The 13,982-nt window shown below is 36.4% G+C and overlaps 1 protein-coding gene across 36 annotated transcripts in view; it reads right to left on the bottom strand.

Annotated features, from left to right (window-relative positions):
- The window catches only part of dgkg (diacylglycerol kinase, gamma), a 256,255-nt gene that overhangs the window by 92,597 nt on the left and 149,676 nt on the right, over positions 1-13,982 (bottom strand). For 25 of the 36 annotated variants that reach the window (XR_015499359.1, XR_015499360.1, XR_015499358.1 and 22 more), the window contains one exon: positions 13,127-13,287. Coding sequence is in view for 31 of the 36 variants with exons in the window: in XM_087267727.1 (XP_087123853.1) it covers positions 13,127-13,287 (161 nt within the window). In the remaining 5 variants the exon portion in view is untranslated. Of the gene's footprint in view, positions 1-2,262; positions 3,805-13,126; positions 13,288-13,982 lie in introns of those variants that run through there. The other 11 variants (XM_087267733.1, XM_087267731.1, XM_087267737.1 and 8 more) reach the window with 1 other exon arrangement.

Below are 13,982 nucleotides of genomic sequence, written 5' to 3'. Positions count from 1 at the left end.
ATCATACTGTATGTCGCAATAAAAGCTTCAGCAATGTGAATTTTATGCCTAATTCACGCATATCAATGAAAGTCCTTGATCAGTTTCAGAGTAAACTATGTATATTTTTATTTTTCAAAGGGTTTAGCTTCCCAGATACAAAAGTCCTGAGGGACGCTATGCTATGATTCAACCCAAATGGTGTGATTTGGAAAAAAAGGGACACCATGTCCTCTACTGAGACGTATCCTGTCCCTATGGAATGAAACTGGAGGCTTAACTGTTCTTGGCTTCACTATCTCAACAGGCTAAAGGTTGTGTATCGTCTCAAGAGATTGTATCATATACAGTTAGAAGGCTTCTGCATATGCACGGACAAACTTCAAGCCTAAATTCTGTCTAATAACAGATACTGTGCACCAGGGACGATGTATCTGTCGATGAGGTGAAGAGGTGAAGGGTATTTAGCGAGGTGATATTCAGGTCACCGTGACTAGTGCGTCCACTGCAGGTTATTGCAGCAGTGAGTCAGTGTCCATCTGTGCTCCTGTCAGCACGGCCGAGGCAGGTACATATGGGACGTATCTGGAGCACGTTCTTGTAAAAGTACACAAAAAAAGTGCAGGAGAATCATGTTTATGAACACATCTCTGAAGCGCATGAGCTGAATGGAGAGGTGGGCCCTGTTTTCCTTCTATCTTTAAGACTGGCCAGGTGTCACTCAGCACGGCCATTCATTATGGTGGTAACCTGGTCTGATTCTGGCAGCCCAACACTTCCTGTCACAGATACTTCCCATGACCTTCAGTCCGTGCCAGTACTACAACCCTCCAAACACACAAATACACACACATGCACAAACATATGCAGGCTCTAAAATAAACACTCTTATCATATAGATAAGGTTGAACCATCAAATAAATCATTCAAATGGCTGTTTGTTTTGCTACCTGGTGAGTTCTTCACAGCAATATTATAATACCATAAAATTGCCACTTTTTACATTTTCAGAAGTAAGTAATAGTAAAAAGTGTGGTACTGGGTAAACATCTGAGCTGAGAGTTGTACTGTAACTAAAATTAAGATGTTTTCACATTCTCATTTGTCCACATATCAGTTTAAAAATTATTATTGATAGTTTTTCTAGGAAAATAGTTGGAGATACATTACGCTGGTTAGAAGAAAGAAAGAGTTGCATAAACAAAAGCGTGAAGAATTTATGATGCAGCAACTTTCCTTTTGACCTCATGCACATGGTAAGGCAATTTTGGCTTATTCACAAAATATTTATGAATTATTCACTTTTTTGTGCAAATTTTGACTGCTACATAGTTTTAAAGGGCATGTATTTTACCCCTTTTTCAATACTTGAGATGAGTCTTTTTGTCTCCAGAATGTGTCTGTAAAGTTTCAGCTCAAAACACTCATCGGATTATTCATTATACCTTTCAGAAGTTTGTAATTTTTCAGCTCTGAGCATCTTGTGGCCTGTGCCTTTAATGCTAGTTCTCCCCGCCCACCTTTCACACGTGCATGTCAGAGTGTGCCTCAATTTCCACCTCGGCTGCGTCAGATAAACAGCACAGTGACAGACACAAAGGAACCAGATCTCATGTAACGTTTGTGAGAAATACTACAGTAAGAACTTTCTCAATGGTTATTGATTTATTTGTTTTGGAGTTAATTCAAGCTTTTCTGCAATGGACAGTTGGAAGCTCAGTTGGAAGGGTATTCCAGAGTTTAGGACCTGCCACTGCAAAAGAGTGATCTGCTTGTATCTTGACAGAGGGACTTCAAACAGGAATTGGTCAGCAGATCGCAAAGCTCTGCTGAGTTTGTGAATGTGCAAAATTTCACATAAATAAATAGGAGCAAGGCCATTGATGGCTTTAAAAACAAACATCAAAAGTTTAACATCAATTCTAAACTTAACAGGAAACCAATGAAGGGAGTAGAGAATTGGTCTGTAATCTGTTCACTTTTCCAACTGTTAGTTAACATGCAAGCAGCAGCATTTCGCATAAGCTGCAAACGATGAAGACACGACTGGTTAACTCCAACATAAAGTGCTTTACAGTAGTCCTAACACAAACTAACAAAAACATGGATGGCTTTCTCAAGATCAGCCTTGCTCAGGGAGGGCTTGACTTTGGAGAGAAGGCGAAGCTGAAAAAAGCTGGCTTTAATCACTGAATCAACCTGCTTATCAAATTTTAGACTACTGTCTAGTTTCACACCCAAGTTTTTGACCACATGGCTGAAGCAAGAAAACTGAGCCAGATGCACTGGAGATGAAATGGTTTACTTCTTAGAATTGTCAAACAGAATACACTTGGTTTTGTCTTCATTTAGGCAGAGAAAATTAGCCATCTCTTAATATCATTAAAACATTTGCTAAAAGAATCAAGTGAATCTAAAAAGTTTGGTGTAACAGGAATATAAAGCTGTACATCGTCAGCAAATGAAAAAAGACTAAAAGTGATTTAAAATAAGTGAACCTAAAGGCAGCATGTACAAGGAAAACAAAACAGGGCCCAAAATGGATCCCTGAGGCACAACACAGGTTAAAGGGGAAGGAGATGAAGAGAAGTCACCAACCATAAACTGAAAAACTGCGACCAGGTAAATATGAGTTAAACCAGTCTAACAGAGCCCCCTGAAGCCCAAGCTGCTGGGCCAACCATGAAAGGAGGACTGAGTGATCCACGGTGTCAAATGCAGCAGTAAGGTCCAGCATGACTAACAACACAGGTTTTTAGCATCAAGGGACAGGAAAATATCATTTTGAATATCATTTCTCAAAGATGTGATTTCTTTCAAGAAAGGAGTGCAGCTGAGTAAAAACAATGACATGATTATTATCACTACTAAGACATGTAATACGCTCCGGTCAATCAATTCGGTAGTTGGGGAAACCACACTCCAACATCACGTTGTGCCTCAAAATGGGGGGAATTTGGATTGTCAAGAAATTAAAAAATAGAGACTTGTTGGCTTTATATCACCCCAATTTGAATGTGGACACACTACACCTACACACAGTTCTGTCCAAACGATGCTTCCAAAAGATGATTTTCATTATAGGTGCCCTTTAAGTCTTGCATAATGTATTGTGAAGGTAATAAATCAGAGTATACTGATTAAAATGTATGATCACACTTTATTTTGATGGTCTGTTTGTTGAATTTAAGTTATATTGCATACATACAACTAAATCTCATTAGATTATAAGTAGATTGTTAAATTAGGGTTAGGGTTAGTGTAAGTTGACATGTACTTGTAAAGTTTCTTATCAGTTAAATGTCTGTTGAAGGAGCATGTCAATATATAATAAGTAAAAAGTCTGCTAATACATAAATGGTTCATCAAAATAAAGTTTTGCCAAATGTACAAAATAAATAAAAGTAGAAAAGCAAAAGAAAAAAGAAAAGAAAAAGAAAAAATGCTTCTAAATTTACACCGCAGAATTCCGTCATCATAATATGAATAGGGTCTCCTGAAAAAAAGTGACTATTTAAAAAGACCTTAAAATAAGCATGAGCAGTCCTGCTGTCCCATGGCAGTATGAGTGTGTCATTGGAGATGAAGGTGTGTATGAAACCACACCAGTGAGAACATGATGGCAGCGGGGCAGATCTCCAAACACCAGTACCACGGGGAGGGTGACAGACTGTTGTTGATATCAACAGAGGTGCTTCGATTTCAACTCCCAGGCCTAGAGATGCACATGGAAATATGTCTTTACTGGCTGCTGACGAGGTGTGTTTGCTGGCCTTAATTCCTCCCGAGGATTCTTTCCAGGGTGAATTAGATCCTATAGCAGGGCTGCAATGTCATACAAAGATGTCTCAGAAATCAGACTCACATGAATGCGAAACACCGCTCTCCCCTATCAGTTGGTTTGGGGTGAAAGGTCATGCAAAGAAGTTTAGCAGTTGAAGACTATAAATTACACAAGATCTTGTCACTTGCACAGATTTAAATAGGAAAAAGTGTAACTGTCAATAGGGCAAATAGACCCTTTTTACAAGACTGTTAGGACGCGTTTAATGGTCATCATCAGGCCCGGATTGGCTAATCGGGAGGACCGGGAGAATTCCCGGGGGGTCAAACTGTTTTTTGGCCGGTGTCCCTAGCCGCCTGCACTTTTTTATTTATTTATTTTACCATAGCCTTGCTTTTTTTATCATTTTTTTTACTGCTGCTCCACTCTTTTTATTTATCTTCTCGCAGCTCCAACAGCAGAATGCAGCATGCATGTTAATGATGACGTAATTATCAATCGACTCCCAACAGTGGCACCTTGTTCAGCAGAAAAATCATTTGTTAAAAGATACACGAGAGATAAAAAATTGAAAACCAGCAGCAGCGAAAGTACACCACATGAAGACAATGAAACGGCAGGTAAGATGACGTTAAGCTAGTTAGGAGGAGTGCAAAAAAACAATGTCTACAAACCACCGTTATAGTACCAAACTTTTTCTTGTACTGTAGCTCATCAGCAGCAGCTTCTTGTCCAGTTTGCTGCTAAGAGTGAAGAGTCAGGCCCCGTAACGTTACCAAGCATCAGTCATTGAGTGAATGTAGGAATTTAAATTTACAATAATATTAATAAATATTACACCTGCTGAATAAAAAATGCACTGGCTGAGACAATTAATAAAATCAGATGTTTATAAATTACTAATAAATCTGAGTTAATCAGTTGATCAGAAAGCGAAAAAGAAGGAAAAAAGATAAACATATAAAATGTCTGGCCGGTCTAAGGCTTGAAACTCTGGGCTGAAAGTGCTGAAAAGGAGTCTCACTCGAGCCCTGGTCATCATAATCTTAAATAAATCTGAAAGTTTTTAATATTTGGATTTCTTTAAATCGTATGGCCATTATATGCATTTATAAATGTATTATATCATCTTTGTGCCAACTTACAAAAAACGAATTATATGAGTGCAAAAAACTAATTATATAATATGCACTGTGTTTATAATGCAGTGTCTACAGGGCTGAAAATACATTTGATGTTTTTCTTTCCTCTGGCTGCCGTCATCAGTCTCACACTATTTTTTTTTTCTTTTTCTGAAAGTCTTGATAACACCATCGTGGAATTTTTCTTTTATTGTTTTAGCAAACAGGATTGTAAAAAAATGATTTGTTGTACTCTCACATTCACTGCACTTTAAGTTTACCCAACCATGACACCTTCTGCTACTGAGAAACCTGGAATTGTAAAAAAGATCAATGAAAACCTGTCTACTAGTACAGGAACCAATCATAAATCGCTTTAGAATCGCCATCAAGACCAAGTTGTGAATTACTTCAGAAAAGCAACATGATCAGATGATCATTATCCAGAAGATGATAATGCGTAACATGGCCATAAATAAGGTTGGTGTCGTGATCTCGTTCCTTTCGAGTGCGCATACGCATTAGCTCGGGAACCTGAAAAAAATGCAGATTTTATTTGATTCAAATGTTTAGTTGTTGTTTCATTTTATTGGTGATTCCAAATATGAAATGTAATCGTAAGCTTGGCAAACAATTTTGGAGAATGATGTTTACCCATTTAGAGAGAATAAAGTATGCCTGAGCATATCCATATTATTAAGATATTGACTGTCCATTAATAGAGTGATCTTGTAGTATGATCTTGCATCCATAATCCTACCCAAAAACTAAACCCATCTTCTACCTTAACTATTAATAAACAGCTACAGTTGAAATCAGAATTATTAAACCCCCTTTGATTTTTTTTTCTTTTTTTAAATATTTCCCAAATTATGTTTACCAGAGCAAGGATATATTCACAGTATGTCTGATGATATTTTTTCTTCTGCAGAAAGTCTTATTTGTTTTATTTCGGCTAGAATAAAAACAGTTTTTAATTTTTTTTTAAAACATTTTAAGGTCAAAATTATTAGCCCCTTTAAGCTATATATTTTTTCGATATTCTACAGAACAAACCATCATTAGACAATAATTTACTATACTATCCTAACCTAATTTACCCAGTTAAGCCTTTAAATGTCACTTTAAGCTGTATATAAGTGTCTTGTAAAATATCTAGTAAAACATTATTTACATTATTTATATCAGGACAAAGATAAAATAAATCAGTTATTAGAAATATGTTATTAAAACTATTGTTTAGAAATGTGTTGAAAAAATCTTCTCTCCCTTGAACAGAAATTGGGGAAAAATAAACAAGGGGGGCTAATAATTTAGGGGGTTTAATAATTCTGACTGTAATTAGTAGATTATCAAGCTAGTAGTGTTAGTTAATGATTTGCTAATACTATGAATTGTGATCTAAACCTGTTACCATTTTTGTATTGTAAATTGTCTTGTAATTGTCTTGTATTGTAAACTGTAATGTATGTCATCACAAGAACAAACACACAACCACATCTTCCACTAACAGACATAAATGTATATATTTGGGTTCCTGGCAAAAATGGATCCATCTATAAAATGCTGTATCGATTCTATTCAGAGTTATTGTATTCAACCACTGCTTATGATTCAATGTATTGTACAGGTAAAACTCGAGAAAAGTGATGAGAAGCACAGAAGTTGCACAATATGCTGCTATTTGTTTTTGTTTAGAAGGCAGTGATTCACCAATGTTCATTTTGCTTAATCCTTAAGAGATCTAAACCCTTACATTACACATGAACATAACTCAAATCACATACCACGGAGTCAACTTGAGGGTGATAATATTATGACAGAATTTTCACGATTGTGGAAGGAGTATCCCTTCATAACATTCCTTTCCTGTTCACTTAGCTATTAGTTCAGCTAGAGTGAAAATGAGCTCTCGAACTATCACAATTGATGAAATACGTAACCCTGCTAGTAGCGGCCCAAAAACTACAAATGCCATGGCAACCACTGTTGATAGTGACTGGAATATGTTGAAGGCTGAAACAGCATTACTAATGATTACATCAGTGCATGAGTCACTGCACTGCTTTACTCAGGTGTCAGTGGCGCCCGATGCGGAGCCATCTGTCCTGTCCTCCTGGACTCCCAGCACCATGTCCCTCTACTCCAGTGCCATGCCACGCCACACTGCACCACAGGATCGTGGTTTTACCTTACAATTCTGCTTGCATCATCTAAACACTCCATCAAACCAAAACAACTCGGCATCAGTCAACATGTATTAGGCTCTGCATAGCATTTAGGAATAATCAGTTATCAAATTACCAACTTTACATGCAGAAGTATTCTGTAGTTTACTTTTAATTTAACAGTAACACTTAGTTGTTCCATATTGCAATATATAATCACATAATAGCAATGGTCTCCTACATATTTAGCCATTATAACTGCTCCTATTTCCATTTTTGGTCTGAGATTGCAGAAGCATGGTTTGACTAGGAATGTACACTTTTCACCATCATACTGATAATTATTTAGTCATTCGGCAAAATTACAGTTTGAACCACTGTAAATAAACACCATCCTTACGATATACAAATTTCATTTGTGAAATAGTTTAAAACATCACCACCTGGAACTGTAGAGATAAACAGAGTAATGTTTGGATATTTAGAGTGTAGGCTTAAAAAAATCACATGAGCACATTTGAAACATGTGAACATATATAACATGTGGAACACACACAAAATTAGTTGTTTTGGAACATATTTATGCAAAAAAAAAAAAAAAGATGTATCACATATTTTTCACAAGAAAATGTTCCAAAAACACTTGGTTTGTTTGTGTTCCACATGTGCTTCATACGCGTCCAAATTTCCAAACATAACTGCTTATCTCTGAATAGTGTTTCACAAAATTGTGTTTCAAATATGTTAGTAACATGTGTAGCTCATGTGATATTCATGTTCTACATGTAATTTTAACATTTTAAGCTCATGAAGCTTGTCTGTAAGGGTAAAGTACCTGACAAAAGTCTGGTGTCAATCCAAGTTTTGGTATCAGATGCGGATTATATGAAAGGCAAAGGCCTCTAGATTACGCTCATTTTACCAAAATTAAAAATGATCATATCTTGATTTTTAATTAAACAATTAGGGCAGTAAGGTTTGACTTTGCTTAAACAAAAGTCTTGTCACTTAACATAAATAATGTACAATATAGAATATCAGGTCATGGTGCAGTATAAAAAGAATTAATATTGTGTATGACTCCCATGAGCTTGAAGGACTGCATTCATACATCTCTGCAATGACTCAAAAAACTTAAAGTGTTCTTGCAGGACTTTTAGAATTCATCAAGATTGTTTAGATTCATCGTCAATGCCTCCTCTTGCATCTTACCGCAGACATGCTCAATAATGTTGATGTCTAGTGACTGGGCTGGCCAATCCTGGAGCACCTTGACCTTCTTTGCTTTTAGGAACTTTGATGTGGAGGCTAAGGTATGCGAGGGAGCGCTATCCTGTTTTAGAATTCGCCCTCTCCTGTGGTTTGTAATGTAATGGACAGCAAAAATGTCTTGATACCTCAGGCTGTTGATGTTGCCATCCAACTGCAGATCTCTCACACGCCACTATACTGAATGCAACCCTGAACCATGATTTTTCCTTCACCAAACTTGACTGATTTCTGTGAGAGTCTTGGGATGCAGTTCAACAGATGATTCATCAGAAAAATCTACCTTCTGCCACTTTTCCAAATAATAAACTAGAAGTCAAGTTATTAAGTTGTTGCTCTTACAACTGGAATTGACGAAAAGACCTGTCAGGTAGTGTACATTTCAATTCCTAAGTTTGGCAGATGCAATAATCCAAAGTGATTTAAGTTGCATTAAAAATTTATATTTGTTTAGTTGCATTCCCTGGGATTCAAAGATAATAGTTTATACTTTAAGCACATTCAATGCAAACACTGCTTACAGTTTCAGTTGAGGATACAGTCAAATCAAATACTCTGTCTTTCATCTGCCGAACAAAAAGATATTTTGAAAAATCATGAGGTTCATAATAATTTTAATATTTTCATGTCCCAAAGATGTTCATTCACTCATTCATTCTTTTTCTTCTCGGCTTAGTCCATTTACTAATCTGGGGATTAATAAGCGGAATGAACCAACAACTTATCCTGCATATGTTTTACAAAGTGAATGCCTTTCCAGCTGCAACCCATCTCTGGGAAACATCCATACACACTCATTCACACTCATACACTACGGACAATTTAGCTTACCCAATTCACCTGTACCACGTCTTTGAACTGTGGGGATAACAGAGCACCCAGAGGAAACCCATGCGAATGCGGGGAGAACATGCAAACTCCACACAGAAACGCCAATTGACCCAGCTGAGGCTCTCACCAGCGACCTTCTTGCTGTGAGGCGACAGCACTACCTACTGCAGCAGCGCGTCGGCTGTCCCAAAGATGTACGAGTCTAAAAGCTTTGGAATTTCGAATAAATAAAATAAAAATATAAAAAAATATATAATACATTTTAGAGTAAACTATTACCTTGACCAACCAAATTCTAAAATGCACAGTACTACTAAAAACAAAACATCTAATTCATGAGCCTGTGTTTTCTTCCTAATTTTTTTTTTATTACTGTCTTGTGAGAACTAACCTCGGTGCCAAGCCATGCAAAGACCCACATGGCACAGTCAGTCCACCCACATCACAAGACTCAGGGTTCACAGTATAGGCCATTGTCCATTCATAGTCAGCACTCCTTCATGTTACCCGGCCTCTTCAGTCCAGCACACTGTATCATCAGACAGCCTGACCAAAAACAATCTGCTGTGTCTCTTTGCAGTGCATTTGCATTTTAATTGGCACAAGCTTTAAAGGTGCATGCTATTTTAAAGCGTAATATTTTGCTACAATTCCACAAGACTAATATAAAATAAACAAACTTTAAAATAGCTCCCCTTTGAATTTTTTTTCTTTTTGAAATATTTCCCAAATGATGTTAACAGAGCAGGTATGTCTAGTAAACAAATTTTCACAGTATGTCTGATAATGTTTTTTTTCTTCTGGAAAAAGTCCTCTTTGTTTCATTTTGGCTATAATAGAAGCAGTTTTAATTTTTTAATGAACCAATTTAAGGTCAAAATTATTAGCCCCTACAAGCTAATTTTTTCCGATAGTCTTCAAAACACACCATCGTTATACAAAAAATTGCCTAATTACTCTAACCTGCCTAGTTAACCTAATTAACCTAGTTAAGCTTTTAAATGTCACTTTAAGCTGTATAAAATTATAAAAGTGTCTTGAAAAATATCAAGTCAAATAATAATTACTGTCAAAAGGGTGGCTAATAATTTTTACTTCCACTATATTTATTTTTTTTTTTTCTTTAATTTTTTCTAGAATTATCATTAGCACCCTTCAATTACAATTTCCTGAGGCTTCTACAACAATAACTCATGCAGTGCATATCATTGGCTGATTAACACACATACCGTATGAGAGACAGTGGGACTCTTAAGCCTGGTTACATAACAGCCACAAAGTGTACTTGTTTTCATGCCACCTTGTGTAAAGCTTATGCCTCCTGCCACTCTTCATACCCATTTCAACCAGGTCAGGTGGTCTGTTTCAGGTCGCGCCACTATTTCTGGCCATTCTAAATGTGGCCTGACTACTTGGCACATTTCAGTGCGATATAACAGAACTCATCCAGCACACCTGGGATTTGGCGGATCATAATAGAATATTGGACATTTTTCAGAAATGAAAAGCAGACTTACTATTTATAGCAGCAGTTTCTAAAAACAGAACAGAAATTAATCATTAGCTAAACAAGATGAGGAAGATGGGCTCATGGAGATCGTGCCAGAGAAAGAGCAGAGATTCATCCGTTCATAACCGCCATCCATTGCCTCTGTGAATTTTACATTTCTCTAACTGTACAATTGTGGAAAGTTCTTGATCTATTTGTAAGTAAATAATTTCTTATAATAATAGACATTTGGCAAAAACATTTGTTATATAATCCCCACAAGTTGCTTTATATAAAGGAAAAAAAGATTGTGTAAGCACTTTGTGAAAGAAAAACCGAATCGACATTTAACTGTTCTTACAATAAACGCTTGATTACAGCAACAACTTGGGATGTAACATTTGAAAAGAAGAGGGTTGCTAAGCAACTGTGAGTGAGAAGGAGAATTCAGTGCAATAATAGACGAGTCACAGGCATGAAACTGTTTCAGACGCAGCAAATCACATCAGCAAAGTTTCAACATGTTGCTGTTTCTCAGATGATGCTGATTAATTTCAGTGCAATATGACAAAACAATAGAAGCTTCTTTCAGCCAAAGAACATTTTGTATTCTGCTTATCTCAGAAATGCCAGTAATTATCTTGTGTATCTCACAATCCTATAAACACACAATTGTGATGTTGAGAAATACAATTGTAATTCTGAGGGAAAACATTAAAATTATCATCCAAACGGAAAATTCGGAGAAAAAAAAAGTACATTTTGAGAAATAGTTTTGAGAAAGACTATAAATTTGCAATTGTGAGAAGTACAGTTAATTTATGGCAGAATTCATTTTCTTTTCTTTAAATAAAGTCAGCAATACAAAAAAATTAAGTCAGAATTGTGAGATAAAAAGTTGTAATTACCGTCTTTAAGCTATTTTATTTGCAAGGCACAAGCTAGCTTCTATAGAAAACAAAGTTTTATCAGTTACATTTAGCTGCATATAGGGATGTAAAGATTCACCTGACACACAATTAAACACAACTCACAATACTAATCTCACAATTCACAAATTTAGTCTCAAATTTTTAACAAAACTATTAGAAACAAATTTAAAGTGAGCCCTTCAATCTAAATATATTAACTAAATTGCTATATTAAAAACAACCCACCCCCAAAAAAACAAACTAAAGAAGAATTATTAATATAAACAAAATAAAACGGTGACTGGGATTTTACATTTTTAAAAAGAAATATCAGCTTATCTTTGATTTTTGGCATAAGCTGGGGTCTTTGCACATTTACAATGTCCCCCACTGATGAAGTCTTTCACTGGGGACTGAGATGGCTAGTGTGGAGAGGTAAGCCTTTCCTAAAGCAGAGAGCAGTGTGTACAGAGGTGGTCAACAGACCCTCTGATCCAGGCGACTGGCCACTGGCATGAAACACTGATTATGAAATGACTAATTATATAGTAGGACAAAGACAGAAGTTGAACGTGATTATGAAGGTGATTAATTAATATTACTTCTGTAATTAATTTGTATAAATATCAGTGTGATACACTTAAAAATAGATAATCTTGAACATTTTTATATATTCAATAATAATAAGAAAATGATTCAAATATGTATGAACTAATTTAAAAGGCTAAAAATAATCTAATACCTGCTTCTGTAACAGATTTCTCTTTCAGTCACTTTCATTAAAAAACACTGATACACCATGTAATCTCCATAGCATTCATCAGAGTAAGCAGAGCTGCAAATCATCTGGGGCCTCATGTATCAATGCTGCGTACACACAAAAACTTTGCGTATGCCAGGTTTCACGCTCAGATTCGCTCACGTTTGGATTTACTAACGATAAACAAACGTGTTTGAGTGTTTCATACATCTGAATTTTTTTCTGCGTACGCACATTTACAGCTCTGTGTGTACGCAATGTTTTAGTATGATTTCCACGCAAGTCTTCGTACATGAGGCCCCTGGTCTGCGTGGTTTGGCTTATTAATAGTGTTTTTGTGTATAGACGTCTGTGATAGCAGTTTTTCACTGTGCATCATATTTGTTGTTCTGTTAATCGAAGTAAACGTGTTTATGCAGTATTTGCACAAAGTTTGTGTTTGTCTGCCGAACTTCACCACTGTCATTTTACTCTGCCGCCCCACCTCTTGCTCACATGCAGGTAAAGTGAGTTTGGGTTTGTAAACACAGCGCTTTGTTCAAAAAATGTCTCACAATTCGTTTAACATTTCGTCACATATTTAAATCGATTTTCAACTGACTCACAGTGAATCATTACATCCCTAGCTGCATACATACACACTTACTTATTTTTACACCCTATAGGGAGTTAGAGATTCTGATTGATAAATGTGCAGAAAAAAAGACTAGAGAAGATTTCTGTGATTTAATATTTACATGTTTGTTATAAACACACACTCAGGAGTCTCTTTGAGCTGTAAGCATTAGTGAAAAAAAGTGTATAAAGTTCTTACCACTCCGATGGAGAAATAGTTGTTGACTATGCTGTAGGGCACAGGGTCGCCCTTCTCTTCCTTATCATCAGGGACAATGTCAATGTTCCAGCGGTCAAGAAGAACCTCAGTGCTGTGCTCGATATCCCTGAGGAACTTGACCAGACTTCCTCCTTCATAACCTGTCAATCACAACACAGACATGGTGTCAATATACACAACTTAAAAAGACTAAACTTTTAAAAAGACTTAAAAAGACAAACTTCATAAGCTCGCATTTAGATACTGCTTGACGATATTAGCAGGTTTGGCATGCTGTCCCGTGACAGAACCCTGAGAAAATTGATCCGCCTGCTAAATAAGCATAAAAGGGGGCCTGAGATCACGTAGGTCTTGAGAGCTCCCCCTGAAAAAGGGAGGAAGAGGAGGAGATGGGGTGAAAGGTGGGATTCTTTAAAATGAAGATAAGGTAGTAGAGTGAAATCTGTCTATTAATTGTAAGCTTGAATCAATCTGATTGGACTATTGCTGATTACAGATGAGAGACCAGCCGTGATCATCATTTCACATGCTCAAAATTAATTAGTAAAACTTTACATATTTTCCTCTGTTTCAGCCACACGCTTAAAGAAATGCACAAAAGTTGGTTATTGTCTATGAACAACAGTGTGCAAGTGTCCGAACACAAAAATAAAAATGTAGCTTTTGCTCGAGCATTTCAGTATGCAAATATTTTAACTATAAACACAATCCACCTATAATGAAAAAACTGTAATAAGTCATATTGGTACTCCATGGAAGTGATGCTTAGTTGATGGTTTGTATACACAGTTCTAACTTTGCTATCCCGTTTTGAACTATGAGTTTAGACTATCAA

Source organism: Danio rerio, chromosome 9 (genome assembly GCF_052040795.2).
Source record: "Danio rerio strain M-AB ecotype USA chromosome 9, GRCz13ab, whole genome shotgun sequence".
NCBI lineage: Eukaryota > Metazoa > Chordata > Actinopteri > Cypriniformes > Danionidae > Danio > Danio rerio.
This window is presented reverse-complemented; position numbering and strand designations above follow the sequence as displayed.